Raw genomic sequence first — 22,063 nt, 5'->3', positions numbered from 1 at the left:
ATTGCTACCAAAATCCCAGGTTGTGTTTTGCAGAAACTGACAACCAATCTAAAATTCACGTGAAAAATGCAAGGGGCTCAAAACAGATCAAGGAATCTTGAAAAAGAAGAAAACGTTGGAGGTATGGAGAGTCAGGTGGAACCCCACGATTGGTATAAAGACAATTAACCCTGAATATACTTGACATTCAACAGATACAGAAAAAAAGCCTTCTCGGAGTTCCCCTTATCTGAATAAAAGCAGAAACTTTTGAGAAATGACCACGGCCATAAATTCCTTCTTCAGGGTGGCTTCTATTCCCAGGAGAGAGACCAAAATAAACCTACCATAAATCCCTTCTGTGAGGTGTTTTATGACCCTGAAGAAGATGCAGAGAACACTCACGCACAGACAGACAAACATGATCACAAACTTTCTTATAACACGTTGTTTTCCAAAGAACTCGTTAGTCTCTCCTGAAGAAACCCATCTGTTCTTCCCATAGAAGCCAATTCTCCCTCTCCCTTTCCCCTATGAAGTGAGGTTTATAATCCTTTAACTTTCATCATTAACACGTTAGTTACTTTTTTGATTGGTTCCTGTGTGCCTAGAAATAAACCTTTCCTCTGTTCATCTACTCTTTATTTCTTTGGCTGTCTTTGGGAGTGACTCTGGATCATGGGGGCTGCTCTCTTTTCACCTTCTTTAGTGACATCTTTTTGTCCATGGTTAAGCTATAAAAAGGCTTATTGGTTTTGAGCCACATATGGAATAGGTATACCTTTGGAGACCTCCTGGAAGGAAATAAAAGTTCGATACTGCCAGGAGAATTTACTGGTTGTCCTGGCCAAATACATAATGAGACAATATTTGCAAGGATATTTTTTTCAAGATTCTCACCCTAAGACAAACATCCTATGGAACACTCTCCATTTTGCAAATTCCTGGCTAGATGATGACTTGTCATTGGAGACCCAGCTCAGAGGTCACCTCCTCCATGAAGCCCTTCATGATCCTCACCACCCCTTACAGCCCCCTCTGCCCTCACCTGGGACCTGCTCACACTCTGATTACCTCTCCAGTCTGTGAGCTCTGTAAGGGGACTGGGCCTGATGCAGGAAGGGACTCAGAAAAATGTAATGAGGATTAAAACACCAAATAGATGAAAGGACTAAACACGGGCCATGTGTCCACCAAGTTCACCTTCTCCGTCCCTCCAGGACTAGGGCTCCATCATCAACAGGAACCAGAGGGAACTGCTCTCACCCTCGTGCTCATTTAGACCACTAACTGTCTGGATTTTTTTTTCCAATATTAATTTTTTAAAACTTGGAAGCCATGTCACAACAAGTCCCCTCAGTAGTGACCAACTTAATCACTACTTGAGGAGTGGGATCCGTGTGTCATGCCTGAGCTGAGACTGGATGAAGTGGAAACGCAGGATGTGGAGGACGAGACTGCTCAGGGCTGGGTCTCGGGCACAGGAAGGGGAGATGGAGAGAGAGGGGGAAGCAGAGGTGCCAGGGCCTGGGTCACGGCAGGAGAAGGGGAGCCCAGGGGTTCCCAGGGTCCCTCCTGTCACTTCCTGTATGCAAATCCTTCCACTTTTGCCAAAGATGGGACCATGCCATTCAGTAGCTCTCACCTACCAGTTTCTGCCAGAAAAGCAAGGAAGAGTTGGCCCAAAAAAGTGGCTGATCATTTTACATTCAATTGTATAAATTAGGCTGCTGTAAGTTGTAGCACTTTGGAGTGGAAGCCCATCAAAACCTTCCCAAATCAGTGCCTGCAGTGTTTCTCCCTCCAGCCAAACCTCCTTGTGGATGGAGACCACAAAGCTCCTTCATCCTCTTAAAGAATCCGCATAGAGAGCCTGGGAGGGTGGCAGACACATTAAAGTTTTCTCCACTTTTTTTTTCTCCATTAAAGCCGAGTGTGTTGAGGCAACCAGGTCCCAGCCCTCCTGCTGTCTTGTGCTCACCAGGACAAAATGCCATCTCTCCAACTATGTCAGCATGTTGCTATTGCCAAAGACTGCTTTTCTTTATTTCTCTCGTGCAGTGCTGTCTCTATTGGATCCACCCAAACCTAAAGCACAGATTTTTCAAATCAGCCATAGTGAAAGAGGGATTCCACAGTTTGCTCTGTACATGTTTGCACTGTTTGAATTTTTATAATGAGAATGTATGTGTTGATTGAGGACTTCAAAACAGACAAATAAGTGAAGCAGGGAGAGGCAGGTGGGAATGGGTTGCCCCTGGACAATCTGGTGCTAGGTCTCCTGGGTCTGTCCGCATTCACATCATATTGATGCTTCAAGGGGGCTGATGCAAGCCTTAATATTTGATACTTTTTCAAGAGAAATTATCTCTGACTTGAATTCAAGTATTGCAGGCATGTTCAGGCCATGTAGAATAGAATGCCCAAGCTGTAATCAAGACCTGATTTTAAGTTGTCTTGTCAGCACTATAAGGAAGATTTCAGGGGACTTCCCTGGTGGTCCAGTGGTTAAGAATCCGCCTTCCAATGAAGGGGATACAGGTTCAATCCCTGGTCAGGGAACTAAGATCCCACATGCCCCGGGGCACCTAAGCCCACGTGCTGTAGAGCCCGCACACCACAACTAGAGAGAAGCCCATGAACCACAACAAAGAGGCCATGCGCTGCAACGAAACATCCCATGTGCTGCAACTAAGACCCGACACAGACAAATAAATTTTAAAAAAAAATTCAAACTTGTTTAGAGCAGCAAGGTTTATTTCATATTAAAACCTTCCAGCTAAATACATCCTAGGAGTCACTCCAGCTTCAGGTGCCCCCACGAGGTCAGCTGAGGCCTCTGTGGGTCCCGTATCACAGCGCAATTTCTCCCTCTGCCCAACCCTGCCTCCTTCTCATCCCTTCCCTTCCACAGGTGTTGATACAAGACCTCTGCCTGGTAAATATCCTGCATGTTCACCTTTGAGTTAGTGAAACCATGCCCAGTAGGATTAACAGAAGCTGGCACCGTAACAGAACTCCTTCAGTATGTCTCACACAGCAGCAGATAAGGGAACAGCTTGTTAGAAGCTCCTCTGCGTGTAACTTGCCTTTACTGATTAAGGCTGCTGCCCAGTGGCAGCAAGCCAAAGCCCGAGACGCTGAGGTTTGCAGCAGAGAAAGGGTTTACTCACGAGGCAGGCAAGTGAGGAGACGGGAAAACATTGGGCCAAATACCAAACTTTCACTCCACCATACAAAACACTGTTCAGTGTTCATTCAGTGAAGGTAACCTTAAAACTTCCTTTAGCTCTCTATAAGATGCTACCTATTCCTTCATCAAACGTATGGGCAGGTTCAAATTCATTAAATTTTTATTGTCCCCTCTATGCAGGACCAACCACTGTGAAAACTATTTTGAGTATTTTTGCATCAATACCCATGAGGGATATTAGTTAGTAGTTTTCTTTTTTTTCATAGTATCTTTTTCTGGCTTTGGTAACAAGGTTATGATGGTTTAAAATGGTGAGTTAGAAGTGTTCCCTCCTCTTCAATTTTTAGGAAAAACATGACAAGAATGAGTATTAGTTTTTCTTTAAATGTTTGGTAGAATTCATCAGTGAAGCCATGGCTTTTTGTGTGTGTGGAGATTTTTTTATTACTAGTTCAATCTCCTTACTACTTATGGGTCTATTCAGATTTTCTATTTCTTTGTGATTTAGTCTTGGCAGGTTTTGTGTTTCTAGGAACTTGTTCATTTCTTCTAGGTTATCCAATCTATTGGTGTACAATTGTTCATAGTGTTCTCTTACAATCCTTATTTCTGTAGAACCAGTAGTAATGTCTCCACTTTCATTTCTGATTTTAGTAACTTGGTGTTCTCTTTTTTTCTTACTCCCATCCAGCTATAGCTTTGTCAATTTTGTTGATCTTTTTGAAAAACCAACTTTTGGTTTCATTGTTTTTTTCCTATTGTTTTTCTATTCTCTATTTCATTTATCTCTGCTTTAATCTTTATTATTTCCTTCCTTCTGCTGGCTTTGTGTTTAGCTTGTTTTCCTTTTCCAGTTCCATAAATTGTAAAGTTAGGCTGTTGATTTGAGATCTTTCTTGTTTTTTTTTACCACAAACATTTATAACTATAAACTTCAGCCCTTTGTGGTCAGAGAAGACACTTTTTAAATCTACTGACACTTAATTTGTGGGCTCACATACGGTCTGTCCTGGAGAATGTCCCCTGTGCACTTGAGAAGGGTGTGCGTTCTGTTGTTTTGGGCTGGAGGGTTCTGTGTCTGTCTGCTGGCGCTAGTTGGTTTGTTAAGTCCTCGATTCCCTTGCTCTTCTTCTGTCTGGTTGTTTGACCGATCATTGTGACTGGGGTACTGAAATTTCCAACTATTACTGTAAAACAATTTCTCCCTTCATTCAGTCAGTTTTCACTTCATATATTTTGACGACCTGTCATTAAGGACATAAACGTGTATAACTGTTATGTTAAACCTTTTATTAAGCCTGTATTAGAACTTTTATTCACATGTAATGTCCCACACTAAATCTCTCCCAGACTGAACCAAGAGGGGGTTGGACCCTGCTCTGCGCCCAAGTGCAGCCTGAGCCCGACTTTAACAGCCCCCTCCTGAAGGATCCCCATCGCCAGAATTCACATCCTACTACAGCATCAGTCCCTGGAGGCCCAAGTTGTCTCAGACCAACCTATGGGGTGCAACTCAGACTTGGCCACCACCTCGGGGATGCGAGTCAATGTCCTTCCATTTGCTTCGAGCCACTGCTGGCTTCCACCTGTGGCATTAGCCACGCAGGCCCCAGCCTTCCAAGGCCAAGCTCACTCACACTGGGAGCAAGCGACCTCAGAGTTCCAGGCACACCCATCAACCAAGAGCACATCAGCAGAGAGTAGATTTTTCACGTGTAAATAGGCTTCCTCCATTTTGTCTGCTGAGTCTAGGAAAGTGGTAAATAGGCAAGAGGTTCCTTTGTCCTCAAAACTAACTTGGAGAATGCTAATCATATTTTGTTGTGTTAAGCTTCTAATGGGAGCAGTCAAATAACTATACCGAGGAAAAAAGCATGTAAATTTAACCTGTGAATTCTATGAGTACAGGTCACTAGGTGGAATTAGGAAACGAAGATCTTGGGCTCTGCTCATGACTCCAGCAATAAGTATTTGTGTTTCCTTGAACATTTTTCTCACCTTCAACCCTGAGGTAATATCTGAGGGTTATTTTCATGAAGAGTGTTAACAGCACTGGTTAAAGTCTTGTTACAAACGGGCACACAGGGCACATGAAAGCCTTCCAAAAACAGGCATCATACATCCTTATTTCCAATCTTTATATTGGGAAAAGCCCAGTAACCATATCAAAACTAGGAATGCACTTGATTCTCATGTTTATATTGATTCTTATTTAATTTGTGCTGTTTAAAAAATTGTCCAAAACTTGGAACTAAGGCAAAAGAGTGATTTCACAGCTTTCTCTGTCAGGTCTGACTGGGTAAGGATTATTGAGTGTTTGATCTGTTATCTCTTTTTGATTTGGACCCACACACATGAAGTTGTATGCTAACATGTAGAGTTTTGTATAGTAGAGATGTGAATGATTTCTGTCCGACAGGAAAGACAAACTCAAAGGTTATAGGTTTACTGCCCTGTATTTAACCACTTTTGTATCTAACTAGCATTCTTTCTTCTATGGCTATACATTCTCAGTCTTATGAATTCTCTTTGAATGAGCTTTATTCTTCTTATTCCCTTGAGTTAATAAATCTCTGATATGTGTTCACTTTATATTTGTGTGAGAGTCATGTTTTTAACCTTTGAAAGTATACTGACATTCACCAAAGTTGTACTCCTCATTAAAATACTAACATCATTTTAGTTAACATTATTTTGCATTATTATAAATTAAGTAGGGAGAGTTATCTGTCTTGTTTTTATTACTCTTAAAGTGGATAAGTTAATTGTATTCGATCTATATTATAATCTGCACTGCTTTTATTATTTCTCTTACAGGAAGCATTCCTTAATTTATGTCTCAGTCATTTTTATAATTCATCACATGTATATTAATGCACTAGTTTGAATTGAAAAACTGTCTTTTTTTCTGACAGAAAAGTCAGTCTGATTTTGACCACTTCATTTGACAATGTGCACAGGGTTTGGGTTTGCAATCGTGATTCTGTGTAGGTTTTGAGTATGTGCAGAGGCTCAATGTCATTATCCTTTATGCACATATGACAAATGACAAAGCCCAATGCCATTTTGGTTGTGTGTTGGGTCCTCATCCCCAGAACTGTTAAGGTTGTCACTTCTCGCTGCAATTTTAGTTCACCTGCCTCCACCAATTCATTCCCTTCTTCAAGTTTGGCACCTGGAATCTAGTGTAAGTTGAGAAAACACCCAGATTAGTTATTAAAAAGTATGTGTTAAGTAGGAGCCTTAAACTAGATTGTGTTTGAAAGCCTGTAAGTCCTCATTTTAGTGGGTTGTGTAAGAGTTATTTCTGCTTTCTTTGCATACTTTCAAGTTTAGGGCACTATTCTGAGAAGCTTTAAAATACCAAAATTTCAATAATTGGGAGCTCCGTTTGTGTCATTCATCTTGAAGTATTTATATATTCTAGAGCTACAATAGCTTTGTTTACATTTCAATTCAAAATAATGGCAGGTTTTTTGGTGTTTTGTTATTTTTTGTTGTTGTCTATTCATAAAGAAAACATCAATGAGAAAGACGCAGAGTTACTGCCCCAGCACAATCTAGATACTGGCTTCCAGAAGTTGCCCTGTGCTAGAGGCTTGTGCAGAGTTCAGCTGGAATAATCAACTCATTCTAACACAGAAGAAAACAAAGTAAAGAACTTGGTCAAGCTACAGCCTGCAGCCACAACGAGCCTTGTTTCTAAAGGTGAATTTCGTAACAGAAGGTAAAAAGGCCCCAGAGGCTTCTTAAAGGAAAGGAATCCAGAACTCCGGCACTCCAGCAGTGTCCTCACACGCCACAGCTGCCTCTAGATGGAAGGGACTCCTTTCTGCAGATGGACTAAAGGAACAGGTACACATCCACACATTGATATTTCACTGACACGTCACTCCAACTGATCTTCACCAATGGCAGAAATAATAAACTGATATCTTGCTAACAGTCTCTGGGCTCTAACCAGCTCTTTAACTGGAAATTGTGTGATATGGATGACAAATTAAACTACCTTTCAGGAGGCGGCCTCACAAGTGACAATAAAAGACTGCGACAACAATACAGGTTGCAAGTTATTTTGGTAACGCTGACGTAACAGCAACACTTACAATAAAATTATTAAAGACTTTTAAAATAAGAAAATCAGCACTCCCTCTATTCCCAAGCTGAATTTCACAACATAGCTTCATATTCAAGATAACGATCTCAAAAGTTCTTAAAATATAAAACTTGATCTTCAAAGAAAAGATCTCATTTCTACCTTTAAAATTTACAGCTTTAAACGTGTTTTTATTTGCATTTTTATTATTAAAGCTTTAGATTTTTTTGTTTATTGGACATTTATGTTCTTCTTTTCTAAATAATCTGTGTCCTTTGCCTGTATTTCTAGTGGCGTTTCAACTTTTATTTTTTGACACAGAACTTTTTCATAAGTTAGGAGACAAGAGTTCGTTTCAGGGTTGGGCCTTGGGGGATGGGAAGCGTTTGCCTAGGTAAAGACGAATGGTGTTCATTTATTTGTGGTCCCGTCACCCATTCCCCCTCCCTCTCCCCTCCCAGAAGTGAGTTTACAGTGAACCTGGGCAGGTTCTCTTCAGCCCAGGCGATGCCTCCCTCCAGGAGTCCACGCAGCTCAGGTAAAAGATAACTGAAAACTGTAAAGCCTTTAATTATGTGGAAGGTCTTCTTTTAAAGCTAAATCTAGGGCTTCCCTGGTGGTGCTGTGGTTAAGAATCCGCCTGCCAGTGCAGGGGACACGGGTTCGAGCCCTGGTCCTGGAAGATCCCACATGCCGCGGAGCAACTAAGCCCGTGCGCCACAACGACTGAGCCTGCACCGTAGAGCCCATGCTCCGCAACAAGAGAAGCCAACGCAATGAGAAGCCCGCTCGCCGCAACTAGAGAAAGCCCGCGCGCAGCAACAAAGACCCAACACAGCCAAAAATAAATAACTAAATTAAAACCGGTCAAAAGTATGGATCATTTTGCTGAAAATTTCCTAGAAAGCACCCCAGTTACTATTTAAAGTTAGACTATTTCCAGAAATTAAAAGAATGCAAGGTTTTAAATTTGGCGTGAAAGTGAGCATAAAACAAAAAACATAGGCATAGACCAGAGGTGCCTGCAAGTGAGGTAGTGGATGCCGTTGGCTCTCACAGGGAACCTGGCGGCCAGCCGTTTTCCTCCCTACGCAGCACTGTCTCGGCGGGGCACTTAAGCGCTACGGAGCTGTTAACTTTAAAGAACCCGGCCAAAGACAGAAACAAATCCCAAACTCAGAGCGGCCGGGTGGTCCCAGGCCGCGGCTCGGACCCGCGACCCGGCGGGAAGGACAGGTACGGCCACCCTGCCAGCCCTCACCGTCCACGGCAGCAGAGACAGTCCCTGAAGCCCGCCTGCTCGCTGTAACTTCTGGGGCGGAGCCGGGGCGGGCGCGTCCGGGGGGCGGAGTGGGAGCACGCGTCACTTCCGGGGGCGGGGCGGGCCGCTCAACAGACCAGCGCTCTCTCCACAAAGCGGCGCTCCGCGACCAGCGATCTGATTGGTCTTCGCGGGAGGGCGCGCGGCGCCAAACTCGCTTCCCGTCAGCCCCATCCGGCCCATTCTGTGGCCGCGCACACGTTCGCGCGCCCGGAGCTCGCGCCTGCGCCTCGTCGCCATTCGGGAGGCCGCCGCGCCGCAGGGCCTCGCGGAGCCGCCTCGGACCGCGAGCCCGGCCTCCCGCAGTCCTTCCCCGCCTGGACGCCGCCCGCGGCCCACCGGTGAGAAGCGGGGCGGGCAGGGAGGGGCGTCGTCTGGGCCGCAGTCCCGAGGAAGCCTGGGGCGGCCGCCGAGGAGGGGCCCGGCAGCTGGCGCCGGCGGAAGGACCCCTCCCCCCAGAGCCGCGGGCGGGGTAGGGCTGCCGGCACTAGGGGTGGGAGGCCCTGCGTCATCCCGTGGAGGCACGAAATGTTTTGTTTAAAACCGCGCTGGGAAGGCGGGACCCGGCCCCGCGAGGGTCCGGTCCTGGAGGCAGTTTTCTCTGCCGCCCTCGGCTGCGTGGGCTTTGTCATCAGTGCTGTTCAGAAGTCGGCGGGGTAACCCACGGAGTGGGAGAAATGTGGTGTGCATCTGATAACCCAGCAACAAAAAGCTGCGTAAAAGTGGGCAGAGGGCTTGCGTGGGGGTCTCTCCCGGGAAGATGTGCAGATCGCCAGGCAGCACATCAAAGGATGCTCTTAGCCGGCAGAGTTACGGAAAGGGAATCCAGAACGAGATGCCGCTTCACACCCAGAGTGTTGGTTCGGAAGTGGAGAAATTGGAACACTCCTGCACTGGTGGCTGGGAATTAAAATGGAGCGGCCATCAGCTGTGGAAAAATGGTTCAGGGGTTCCTCAAAAGTGTCAACATGGAGTTGCCCATGGTCCAGCACTTCCCCTCCTAGGTGTGAACTCCAAAGAATTGAAAGCAGGGACCCAGGTACTTGGACACCAGTGTTCAGAGCAGCCTTCTTCGAAGCAGCCAAAAGGCGGTGACTCTAAATGACCATCAGCAGGTGAACGGGAAAAAGTTGGAATGCTGCTTATCCTTAAAAAAGAATAAAATTATGATACATGATTCAGTTTAGACGTGCTAAGTGAAATAAGCCAGACACAAAAGAGCAAGTGTTGTATGATTTGACTCAAAGAGGGTATTGTTGAACGGGTATAGAGTTTCTGCTTTAGTTAACAGTAACATGTTATTTGTTTATCGGTTGTAACAAATCTACCGCACTAATACAGGGTGTTAATAATAGGACAAAGGATGTGCAGGGGAGGAAAGGAGGTATATGAGAGCAGAGAACTTTCTGTTCAGTTTTTCTTTAAACCTAAAACGTCTCTAAAGTTTAATAATTTTTTAAAAATCAGCAAGGATGAAGAGCCGTGCTACTGTATATATATTAATAGAGCAAATTAGCTATAGACATGCTCTGCATATTGAGTTTACATGGGAGAGCTGTGCATCAAAATGTTTTAAAAGACCAATGGTGCTAGATGTTAAGAAAGAAACTGGATGGGAAATGGAAATAGGTGTGATACCATATGGTAGAACTTCTCTGAAAAATACAGGATGGTGGACTGGCAAAACACTCGTGATTCAAACTTATGTTTTTTAGACACAATATGTGGTCTGTAGAGGTGAAATGTAGGTTGAGAGATTTTTATTAACCTGCACAATGTAGAGTTACTTTCATAATTAGGCTAAGGAACTCTGAAACTTAGGGGGAAAAAATGCTATAATCTGGAAGCTGGAAGTAATCTCAGTTTCTAGCCTCTACCCAGCAGCTGAATTCTGAACTCAATTCTGCAGCATCCCCATGGGGAAGACATCATTATTGTTACAGCAGAGATCCAGAGTGAGGAAATCAGGGTCTTCTGTTGCTTTCTTTGACCTAACTGTTGTGATCTTTAACAAGTCACTTCTCTCCCTCAGCATCACTTTTCTCAATTATAAAATGATGCGGTTGGACTTAAGTCCTCTGAGGACCCTTCTGGTCCTGTACTAATCATTGGCTCCCAGTTATGGAGGGCTCCTGCCTGACAGCGCAGCTCACTCTACTCCATGATTGAGTGCTTGGTAAAATTTTGTGTTGAGCTGAAATCTCTTTTCCTGCTGGCTTCCGCTTGTTTTTGGACAGCTTGTGTATTATCCATAATTCTTCCTCTTTTGAAGTTAAGTGTCTGTGCTCACCAATGACATGTTTTTAAAGACTTCCTACCATTCTGTTTGCTTTCTTTTGCATATTCCCACTGCTTGGACTCAAGATCTTAAAGTGTCCTTCCTGCCCAGAGCTGGAGACAGTGATCCACTGGGATACTCTGCCTAGTGCAGTTCACTATAGTCCTATGTTTTGTAATTGATATTTGGATTCTAAATGTTTGATAAATTTCATCTGTCTGATTTGGGCCCATTTACTGGCTTTTCAGGATCTTACTAAATTCCACTGTATTAGGTTGGTCAAGATATTTGAGGAAGAACCTGGATAGATAGCAGAACATGGTCTGCTATGGTCCTTCATCAGACGCGGACTGCCTAACCTTGAGCAAGTTATTAATGTCTGGGTTTGAGTTTCCTCAACTATAAGAAGTTTTAATTGACAGAATAGCCTGTAGTCACGGCAGGAGTCTTCTGAGTGCTTGTCATGTTAGCTGAAGTTAGATGATGGGTTTGAGAAGGGTTTGGTTGGGCGAGGGTCAGGCATTAATTCCATAGAGGATCATTAAAATAAAATTCAACAAGGATGGCGTCGTGGATAGTATCTACTGTAGTCTTTGGTGTCGTTTCATTAAAGTTAGTGTCCAGGCCTTGGATTGGACCCCTCTTGCTATTGGAAGGGGCAGGGTAGTGAGGGAAATGGGCAGAATTCTGTTACAGAGGGCACAGATTTTCACAGAGAAGTAATCTGGATTCCCCTTCCCTTTTGTTTCTCAGGTCCAACTGCTCATCTTGTCCTTCATGTACTACACACTGTCTTCTGTGGTTTAGTCGAAAAGCCATGTAGACTTGCCTGCCCTTTGAAGACCACTTTTAAGACTTCTAGTAAGACAGCTGGTAAGTCTACTAGGGGAAAAGCATGTTGGTCTGTATTTCTTCCCCATTCTAAAAGTACTTGTCCTGGATTTATATTGTAAATTAAATATACAATATTTAATAACGGTATTGTACCAGCATTGCTTTGCATGTATTTTTGTGTGCTTTTAACATTTCTTTCTAACGTTTAAGAGAATATTTTATGATGAGTATGTTTTTGAAAAGTGCTTGGAGTTCTTGAGGGAAAACTATAAAAGCATACACACCCATATATATAATGATGCATGAACGTGTGCTAAATACGTTAGTTACAGAATCTGTTTTAGCAGTTGTTGGATACCCATGCTAAGAAGAGCATACCAGATGGAGCTGGTGGGGAATAGAATAGAGCCCAGAATAGCATCATACACAAAACTTAGTAATTGCTAAATAGAACATTACATGTCATTGGTTACATGTGTAATCAATGTTGAGATGACTGAACTATCCATTTGGGGTCAAATATAGGCTGGATCACAGAGGATTAAAGATACAAATGTAAGAAAAGAATGAAATTGTCATAGGGAAAATATTGAGTGATTAAAAAAAAATAATGGAATGGAAGGCATAACTTAAAACACAGTCATAAGGGAAGCACTTTTAAGTTTTTAATTTTTATGTAAACCAACTGTATGTAGCAAAAAAAAAAATCATAAAGTCGAGACAAATAATAAAGTGAGAAGATAGTTTCCATAAAAGGACTGACTTCTTTCACATACAAAGACTATTTACAAATAATTAGGAAAAATGGGCAAAGCACACCCTAGAAAAAGAAATACACATGGCTGGGCTTCCCTGGTGGCGCAGTGGTTGGGAGTCCGCCTGCCGACACAGGGGACATGGGTTCGTGCCCCGATCCCGGAAGATCCCACATGCCGCAGAGCGGCTGGGCCCGCGAGCCATGGCCACTGAGCCTGCGCGTCCGGAGCCTGTGCTCTGCAACGGGAGAGGCCACAGCAGTGAGAGGCCCGCATACCGCAAAAAAAAAAAAAAAGAAATACACATGGCTAATAAACAAGGGGAAATATTCAGTCTTTGTCATTAAACTACATTAAAACACTAGTGAGATATCAGTTTTCACCTAAGAAGTAGAAAGGATTCGAAGTTTAATGATACTCTGATGCTGAGGGAGCTGGGGAATTAGTCTTCACATCAACATTCTTGGTTGGTGTGTAATAGTACAACAACTTTTTGAGAGTTTGGTAAAATGTCAGTTTCAATTGCAAATAGCCTTTGAACCAGGTAATCCATTTCTAGGAATTTCCCTTTCAGAAATACTCTCACATTCAAAGGAAATTCAGTGCTTACTCTGTATGTAAAAATATCCTAGAAAATGCCTTCTAATTCAACAGAACTCCTGAAACCTGTATCTGCCCTTACTATAGAAACACAGAAACCTGGCCCAGTTGTTTCCAGAATCACCAAAACATGTACCTCTCACTTCCCTGGAGTCTGGCCCTGTTGTTTCTCCTGAGCCACAGACACCTTCTCTTCCTTAAATGAGCGCTCGTTGCAGAAAAATATGCTTAATATCTCATTTGTGTAGAATGTGTAAACATAGACATTCTCTTCGGTGACACATAAGTACAGTGGCTACCCCTGGGGAGTGATACTATGTGAGTACCTTGTACTGCGTGAATGAGTATGTTTTTAACTGTGAGCTTCTGTTACTTTTACCACCTTAACAAGGCTAGCTTAAAAGTTTAAAAGTCTTGTTTTCTGGCAAGCAAGTTGCCTCAAGTGTGTCCTCCATCTGAATTGCCGTTTGTGGCACACTCCATCGCATCATTCAGGATCTCTGCTTGAGTGCCTTCCTGTGCTGCCCTCCACATTCTTACCTCCCCAATTGATATAAGCACCATATTGCAAGACACGCCTTTAAACCCAAGCGCCTAGAAAAGCATGGGGCACAAAATAATTAATTTATTAAATGAATGGATAAAGTATATTAGGATGGATAAAACATTACAAGATATGTTGACTTTTTTTTAAAGCTGTCTTTTCATGTTAGATTAGTTTAACAAGTGCTTTCTGAAATGGACCTAAAGTTTCTTGCTCTGCCTTAATAGCCTAGCTTTAGCTTTGATATTTACTCAGCTTTGCGTACTGACAGCTTGTTGATTCGCGGTTTTAGAGTCAAAGTGTAAGGCACATGCAATAGATAATTCTGGAGTGAAGCTTGGGTCCCTGATAGTCCTGTAACCTGGGTAAGTCGTTTCTTTGAACATTAATTTCTTCATCTGTAAATGAAAGTAATATTTGAGTCATGTTGTTAGGAGTGTTAAATGAGATGATGTATGTAAAAATAGCAGAGTTCCTGGGACTCAGTTTAAAATTAATTATTATTTTTCCCATCTCTTCAAAATCTTTATAGAGATATTATCTAATAGATGCACGTGCCATTCTAGACTTATGCAAGTAAGAATGGACTAGAAACAGCATTTTATTCAAAAACGTTCTCTGAAAATCATTTATTTCTGCTTTATTGCAGCACTGTTTTTAAAGAATACAATCGTGTATGTTAGAAAAATGGAAGTATTCCAGGAACTTCGTAAGCCATCGGCACGTTTGGAGTGTGACCACTGCAATTTCAGAGGCACGGATTATGAAAATGTACAAATCCACATGGGTACCATCCATCCAGAATTCTGTGATGAAATGGATGCTGGTGGGTTAGGTAAAATGATATTTTACCAGAAAAGTGCAAAGCTATTTCACTGCCATAAATGCTTTTTCACCAGCAAGATGTACTCTAATGTATACTATCACATCACATCCAAACATTCAGCCCCAGAGAAATGGAATGAGAAACCAAAAAATCAGTTAAACAAAGAAGCAGATCCTGTGAAAAGCCCTTCTGTTCCTGAACACCAGAAAATGGCCTCTAATTCAGCAGAACTCCTGAAACCTATACCTGCCCTTTCCATAGAAACACAGAAATTTGGCCCAGTTATGTCTCCAGAATCACCAAAATCTACTCCTCTTACTTCCCTGGACTCTCAGAAACCTGGCCCTGTTGTTTCTCCTGAGCCACAGACACCTTCTCTTCCTTCTCCCGAGCCTCCGAAACCTGCCCCTGTTTCTTCTCCTGAACTTCCAAAACCAGTCCCTCTTGTTTCTGAATCTCAGAAACCAGTCCCTGTTCCTTCTCCAGAACCACAGAAACTTGCTCCCGTATCTCCTGAGCCAGTGAAGGCAACTCTTACTAATCCCAAACCCCAGAAACACTCTCATTTCCCAGAAACATTGGGGCCACCTTCAGCCTCATCTCCAGACTCACCAGTTCTGGCTGCCTCCCCTGAACCTTGGGGACCTTCCCCAACAGCGTCTCCAGAGTCTCGGAAGCCGGTCCGGACTGTCTCCCCTGAGCCAAGGAAGCTGTCCCCATCGGAGTCTCCTGAACCTTGGAAGCCATTCCCTGCTGTGTCCCCAGAGCCTCGGAGACCAGCCCCAGCTGTGTCACCAGGTTCTTGGAAGCCAGGGCCACCTGGGTCTCCCAGGTCTTGGAAGTCCAGTCCGTCAGCATCATCAGGACCTTGGAAGCCAGCTAAACCTGCTCCATCTGTGTCTCCTGGACCTTGGAAACCAATTCCTTCTATATCACCTGGACCTTGGAAACCAACTCCATCCATGTCCCCTGCGTCCTGGAAGTCTTCATCAGTCTCACCTGGTTCCTGGAAATCTCCCCCCGCATCTCCTGAGTCATGGAAGTCTGGCCCACCAGAACTCCGAAAGACAGCGCCCACCTTGTCACCTGAACACTGGAAGACAGTTCCTCCAGTGTCTCCTGAGCTCCGTAAATCAGGACCTCCCTTGTCTCCTGAGCTTCGCAAACCAGGCCCACCACTGTCCCCAGAGATCCGTAGTCCAGCGGGATCTCCAGAGCTCAGAAAACCCTCAGGGTCTCCAGAGCTTTGGAAGCTTTCCCCTGATCAGCGGAAAACTTCTCCTGCTTCACTTGATTTTTCTGAGTCCCAGAAGAGTTCCCGTGGTGGTTCCCCTGATCTCTGGAAGTCTTCCTTTTTTATTGAACCTCAGAAACCTGTCTTCCCTGAGACCCGGAAACCAGGTCCTTCTGGGCCATCTGAGTCCCCTAAAGCTTCCTCTGATATCTGGAAGCCTGTTCTCTCTATTGATACTGAGCCTAGAAAACCTGCCCTGTTTTCTGAGCCTACCAAAACAGCCTCTCGTGCTTCTCCTGAACCACGAAAACGTGCTCTTTTTCCAGAGCCCCGGAAACATGCCCTTTTCCCCGAACTTCCCAAAGCTGCTGTCTTCTCAGAATCTCAGAAGGCAGTTGAGCTTGGTGATGAACTACAGGCAGATGCCATAGACGATCAAAAGTGTGATGTTTTGGTTCAGGAAGAACTACTAGCTACACCTAAGAAACTCTTAGAAGACACTTTATTTCCTTCCTCAAAGAAGCTCAAGAAAGACAACCAAGAGAACTCGGATGCTGAGCTTAGTAGCAGTGAGTATATAAAAGCAGATCTGGATGCGATAGATAGTAAGGGCCAAGAATCGAGCAGTGATCAAGAGCAGGTTGACGTGGAATCGATTGATTTTAGTAAAGAGAACAAAATAGACATGACTAGTCCAGAGCAGTCCAAGAATGTACTGCAGTTTACTGAAGAAAAAGAGGCTTTTATCTCTGAAGAGGAGATTGCAAAATACATGAAGCGTGGAAAAGGAAAGTATTACTGCAAAATCTGTTGCTGTCGTGCTATGAAAAAAGGTGCTGTTTTGCATCATTTGGTTAACAAGCATAATGTCCACAGTCCCTACAAATGTACAATTTGTGGAAAGGCTTTCCTTTTGGAATCTCTCCTTAAAAATCATGTAGCAGCTCATGGGCAAAGTTTACTTAAATGTCCACGTTGTAATTTTGAGTCAAATTTTCCAAGAGGCTTTAAGAAACATTTAACTCATTGTCAAAGCCGGCATAATGAAGAGGCAAATAAAAAGCTAATGGAAGCTCTGGAACCTCCACTGGAGGAGCAGCAAATTTGATTTTTAAATACAGTGTGGATATATGCTCTACAGAGTTGTTTATTGAACCCATTGTTGAAAGTATAGTTAAATAGCCTAGTTGGATCAGTAGATGTTGACATGTATGGTGTACTGTGTCTCAGTAGTGTTACAAAGCATAAGCGTTTGGTTATTTTTTTCTTGATCTTTGTTTATGTGGTTGTCGTGTAAGTCAGTAAATTCATATTGTATATTCCAGATGGGTAAAATTAATTTCAGTATATTTGAATAATATGAAGAGGTAGGCATTCCATTTAACAATCAAGAGCAAGTTGTACTCAATTTAAAACATCTAGTTAAAGTGTATCTTTTTGTGCAACTAATTTCAGACATTGGAAATTATTCGTTAGAATGTTTAAGAATTAGGCATGAAAATTTTGAGATATTTTGTTCTCAAGTATTTTCACATCATAAAAATTATTTTAAAGTTTCTATTTGGTCATATAAAGTTATTTTTAAATCTTGAACCCCTTCTAGGTGTTTATTAACTTTTATATTATGGAAGATTGGAGTCTCAGGGTTGCTGATTTTCTGCTAAAAGAGGGGAAATTGAGTCCGTTTAAAAAATAGTTTGCAGCCTTCTCCTGTAGGAAACTGAGAAACATGAGTGTGATTTTAGGCCTTGTCTTTAGTTGTTTCCTTTGGAGTCTTCCATTCTGGACCTTACCCCAAGATCTGGCCCTTCACTTCCCCGTGAGCTCAAACCAATAGATGATCCTTATTTGCCAAATGTGTCAGGGTTGCACCTCCTACTCCTGGGCCTTCCGCACCATCTGTCGGGGCTTCAGACCAGGGTAAGGAGCAGAAATGAAAGTCTTCCGGATTCACAACAAAAAATTTTATAAATAGACATTACTGTTTAAGAGTACATCAGTTTTATGTTTTTCACAGTTGTTACTGTAAATACCTTGTGCCTGTTAATGGATTATTTTATTCTAAAATATTTTGTCAAATGTGTATCAATCAAATTAAAAACAAAGGCTTTCATGTTAGCAACATATTCATGTGTGTTTTCTTTTGTGTAACTTTCATTGTATGATACCAAATTCCGTTATTCTTTCCTATTTCCACTTGTTTTTAGCATACTAATTTTCATACTTGGAGCAGCATTTTCTGAGCTCGGTTTTCTCAGAGTTCTGTGGTCAGGTAGGTTAAGGGAAACACTGTACAGTCATCCCTTGGTGTCCACAGGGAATCAGTTCCAGGACCCCCTGCAGATTGCATATAACCTACACATGTCCTCCCATATGCTTTAAATCATCTCCAGATTACTCATAGCGCCTGATACAATGTAAATGCTATATAAACAGTCGCCAGCAAGTGGCAAGTTCAAGTTTTGCCTTTTGGAACTTTCTGGAAATTTTTTTCTAATATTTCTGATCTGTGATTGGTTGAATCCATGAATGTGGAAACCAAGGATACAGAGGCCTGGCTACATTAGGCTCTCTATGAAAATTCTCATTAATCCACATTAGCCCATTAAAGGTCATTTAATCTCAGTGGTGGTCAGTCCTGAGTGCTTCATTTAAACAATGGGAAGCATTTAGTGCCATAAGGACTCTGATACACGGCCGGGGTTGAGATACTGGCTTTTATCAAGGTGTTCCCAGACACCTGAACAAGGAGCGCTTTATTCATGGCATCCAAATGCATATGCCAATTGGGAAGACAATGTTTAGATAATGCTGGGAAGACCTTACAAGCTTCAGACCTGTCACTTGTTTGGAGAGCACAGTCTGGCAGGCAAGGTACTGGTTGATGGGATTGTTGGTTTATACTGGGCACCTTGACAACAAGCTTCCAGTTCTGGAGTTTGCTTCTAGGCATGATGCCAGCAAGTAGGAGAGGTAAGATATCCTGGCCATATCCGTCTTGTATACTGACTTGATTAAAATGATGGGTAGAACAACGGGCCTCCAGTGCCCAGAACCCCTTTTGAAGCCTGCAGTCAGAGCAACCATGCTTGAGCATATGTAACAACATGCAACAGATTCTTAGGACTTCACACTTTCCGGTGCAGACTTCTCACAGAGTCCTTCCTATACCTTTGCTCAAGGGGGCGCTAACTAGATCCTACGACTTGGCATCTCATGGTGGTTTTTTAATAATATTTTTATAAGAGAGGATATTAACGCTAGGGTAAGCAGCGGTGATGCATGTGTAGTCTGGGCATTAAGGCCTTAATTTTAGACCAAAGCACGATGTTCTCGGCTCACCTCAGTTGTGGCTTCCCACTTTTTTCTCCTTTTACCTCTAAGGTCAAGGGTTAGTTAGCTGTACCCTTACTTTAGAACCTGTTTACGTTCTTTTTAATCGTTGGTAACTTTGCCTTCTATACAATAGCATCCCTCACTAATCAATATGACCCTCTCTATCTTTTCATTTTCTTATTTACCTATGAAATTACAACTTTCTAATGACTCCCCAGTGATTTTACATAACATGAAAGGGAATAAAAATTACCGTACCATTTTTACACAACATTCATGGCCTTGATGCCATTATGTTCTAGGGAGCCAATGTCGTTTTCATTAATTTGACTCTGAGTTCGTGAATTGTAATGTGTCTGTGTGGCAGATGCTGCTTTTGTTTTTAATGGTGTAGATTCCATAGCTTTGTCTTGGATGAAGACAGACTGATGCTTAATCAGATCTGATCTGCAAGCATCACAAGATGAAGGGTGCCTCTTTAAGATGAATTACACCCTTAGATTAAAAAAAAAACACAGAAATTGTCTCCTTTCTCAATCTAGCTCTTTCTGTTCACATGTAATTTTGATCATTCACTTCCTATTGCTGCTATACATTGCATGAAATTTTGTGGCTTGAAACAATGCAGATCTGTTAAAGTTACGAAGTTCACTGGGCTGAAGTCAAGGTGAGAGCAGGGCTGCGTTCTTTCCTGGAGGCTCTAAAGGGAATTCATCCCCTTCACTTCTCCAGCTTCTAGAGGCCACCTGCACTCTCCGCATGATTCCCTTCCTGCATCTGTGAGCTAGCACATGGCATCTCTGACCCTGCTTCTGTTATCACATGTTTCTCTGACTTTCCCTCATACACTTAAAGACCATGTTATTACATTGGGCCCCTAGACAATCTAGGATGATCTGTATTTTAAAGTCAGCTAATTAGCAACCTTAAATCTCTGACATAAAGACTACCACACTCACAGATTCTGGCAATCTTGTACTTTGGGGGTCATTCTGCCTTCCACACCTGGGCTTGAAAATTGGGGTTTTGATTCCTCTGCTTAGCCTATAGCAAGCCAGGTTGGGTTTCTTTGGCAACATGTCTGTTGCTACAGCCTCACTGGTCTAGGCCCTCATCGTTGGTGCAGTAGACTGCTCCATAGCCTGGGGCCTCCAGTATCAACCCCAGCCCACGCTTTACACACCAAAATAAGGTCTCCACAATACTGATTGTATGTTGCATTCTTTATACAAAATTACCCCTTAAGGTACAGTTACTTAAGGCCTTCCATTGGCAAACCACACCTTACTCAATAACCTTCTCACCCCACCTCATAATACTTGGTCAGTCCTTCCTATTAAAGTCCTACCCTTACTAAGCCTGGCACGGTTCTCTCCACCTTCCAAGTCTACCTTTGCAAGACTACTTTTTTCATTTTATGAATTGAGGGAAAAAAAAACCCTATAGGACTGATTTGGACCTAATTTAGTGTTAATGCAACACGGGAATGCTATTTGTTATTACAAATACCGCACACTGGATGCTACATTCAACCCTAAAACTGAAAATGCTGTTGGAATAAAATATGATATTTCAACCCCTTTGATCCTGATCAACTACCGGCTTAGTTGGATTGAGCATACTTTCAATTAACTTTGCTTCTAACACCCACTGATCTCTTGTAAATGTTTGCCATGGGCCACACGGAGGATTAGATGAAGTGGATGGGAAGCCTACTAAATTCTTACTAGATTTGTATAAATGGAAGAGTTCTAGGTCAAGTGAACAAAATTCCAACTTGAATCATAAAAACAGTCATGGCCCCTCAGTCATTTCCCAGACTTGAGCCAGTTCACAGACCTTGAATGAAGGGGAGGCTGGGTCCCCTTGAGCAAGGATCCCAGTACACTGCCAAAAATGTATACTGTTAACCTTTTTCCCAGCCTTCCCCAAAGGTACAGATGGCCATTTACCAGGGTGGCTGCACTGGGCAAAAGGAACTAATCAGACCCTTCAGGAATGCCTGGACACTGGTTCTGAACTGACACTGATTCCAGGAGACACCAAGCATAACTGTGGCCCTCCAGTCAGAGTAGGGGCTTCTGGAGGTCAGATAATCAATGGAGTTTCAGCTCAGGTTCATCTCACAGTGGGTCCAGTATCCTCAAACCATCCTGTGGTCATTTCTCCAGTCCTAGGATGCATAATTAACAGTAGACATACTCAGGAACTGGCGGTATCCCCACATTGGTTCCCTGACCTGTGAGGTGAGGGCTATTATTGTTGGAAAGGCCAGTAGGAAGCCTCTAAAATTGCCTCAACCTAGGAAACATGTAAATCCAAAGCAATCTGGCAGAAAGGATTCTGGGAAGATGGTGGAGTAGGAAGCCCAAGGAATCTGTCTCCCCACCCAGACAGCAACTGTACTGGCAGAATTCATCTGACATAACTATTTTGGAACTCTGGAGTCTGTTGAAGGCTTGCAACTTCCAGGGGAAGAACTGGACAGTAAATCGTGGTTAACTTTGGTCAATTTTGGCTCTTCACAGAGCAGCAGCTACTTGTTCCCCACCCACAGCCATGCAAGCAGCTTGCACACAACTGGCAGGAGCTGGTGTGGGTAAGAAGGCCCCTGTCTTGCAAATACCGAGCATCTGTGCTTTGATTTCTAGTTGCTGCTTTTGCTCACAGAGGTGCAGACAAAGAGGCAGGCAGCCATTCCTTCTGTAAATACTTCCACCTCTAGCTGAAGTGGCTTTCAGGTGATTTAAAGGGCCAGCACCCTCCCCAACCCCCACCCCCACCCCCTGCCCCTGACACACTTCATTTTTTGCTTTTCTCCTTTTGGGAGCCAGACATTAAATACTACTGCATATACAGGGAAAATTAGAAAGTGACTGCACCTGCCCAAGGGAAGGCTCAGAAGAGACATAAAAAAAGACATTATTTGCACTTCAGGCTGATCCTTGGCACAGAGACAGTCTACAACAGTAAAACAAATAAGTACATAAATAATAAACATGGCAAACCCTGGGGAAGGGGAAGAATCTGATTTCCAGAGTTACACATTATTATATTCAAATGGCCA

General features: G+C 43.1%; 2 protein-coding genes across 2 annotated transcripts in view; one reads left to right on the top strand and one right to left on the bottom strand.

The window, feature by feature from the left end:
- Positions 1-8,752: 8,752 nt before the first annotated feature.
- Positions 8,753-17,777, top strand: CHAMP1 (chromosome alignment maintaining phosphoprotein 1). The gene is made up of 3 exons (XM_030856640.3): positions 8,753-8,930; positions 11,621-11,740; positions 14,250-17,777. The coding sequence occupies exon 3, from the start codon at positions 14,288-14,290 to the stop codon at positions 16,766-16,768; it is 2,481 nt and encodes an 826-aa protein (XP_030712500.1). The 5' UTR covers positions 8,753-8,930; positions 11,621-11,740; positions 14,250-14,287; the 3' UTR covers positions 16,769-17,777.
- The window catches only part of UPF3A (UPF3A regulator of nonsense mediated mRNA decay), a 64,178-nt gene continuing 54,467 nt past the window's right edge, over positions 12,353-22,063 (bottom strand). Inside the window, exon 11 of the transcript XR_009559781.1 lies at positions 12,353-21,169. The gene's annotated coding sequence lies outside the window, so the exon portion shown is untranslated. The remainder of the gene's footprint in view (positions 21,170-22,063) is intronic.

The sequence above is a fragment of the Globicephala melas genome, chromosome 18 (genome assembly GCF_963455315.2).
Source record: "Globicephala melas chromosome 18, mGloMel1.2, whole genome shotgun sequence".
In the NCBI taxonomy this organism is placed as follows: domain Eukaryota; kingdom Metazoa; phylum Chordata; class Mammalia; order Artiodactyla; family Delphinidae; genus Globicephala; species Globicephala melas.
Note: the sequence above shows the minus strand (reverse complement) of the source record. Positions and strands in the feature narration are given on the sequence as shown.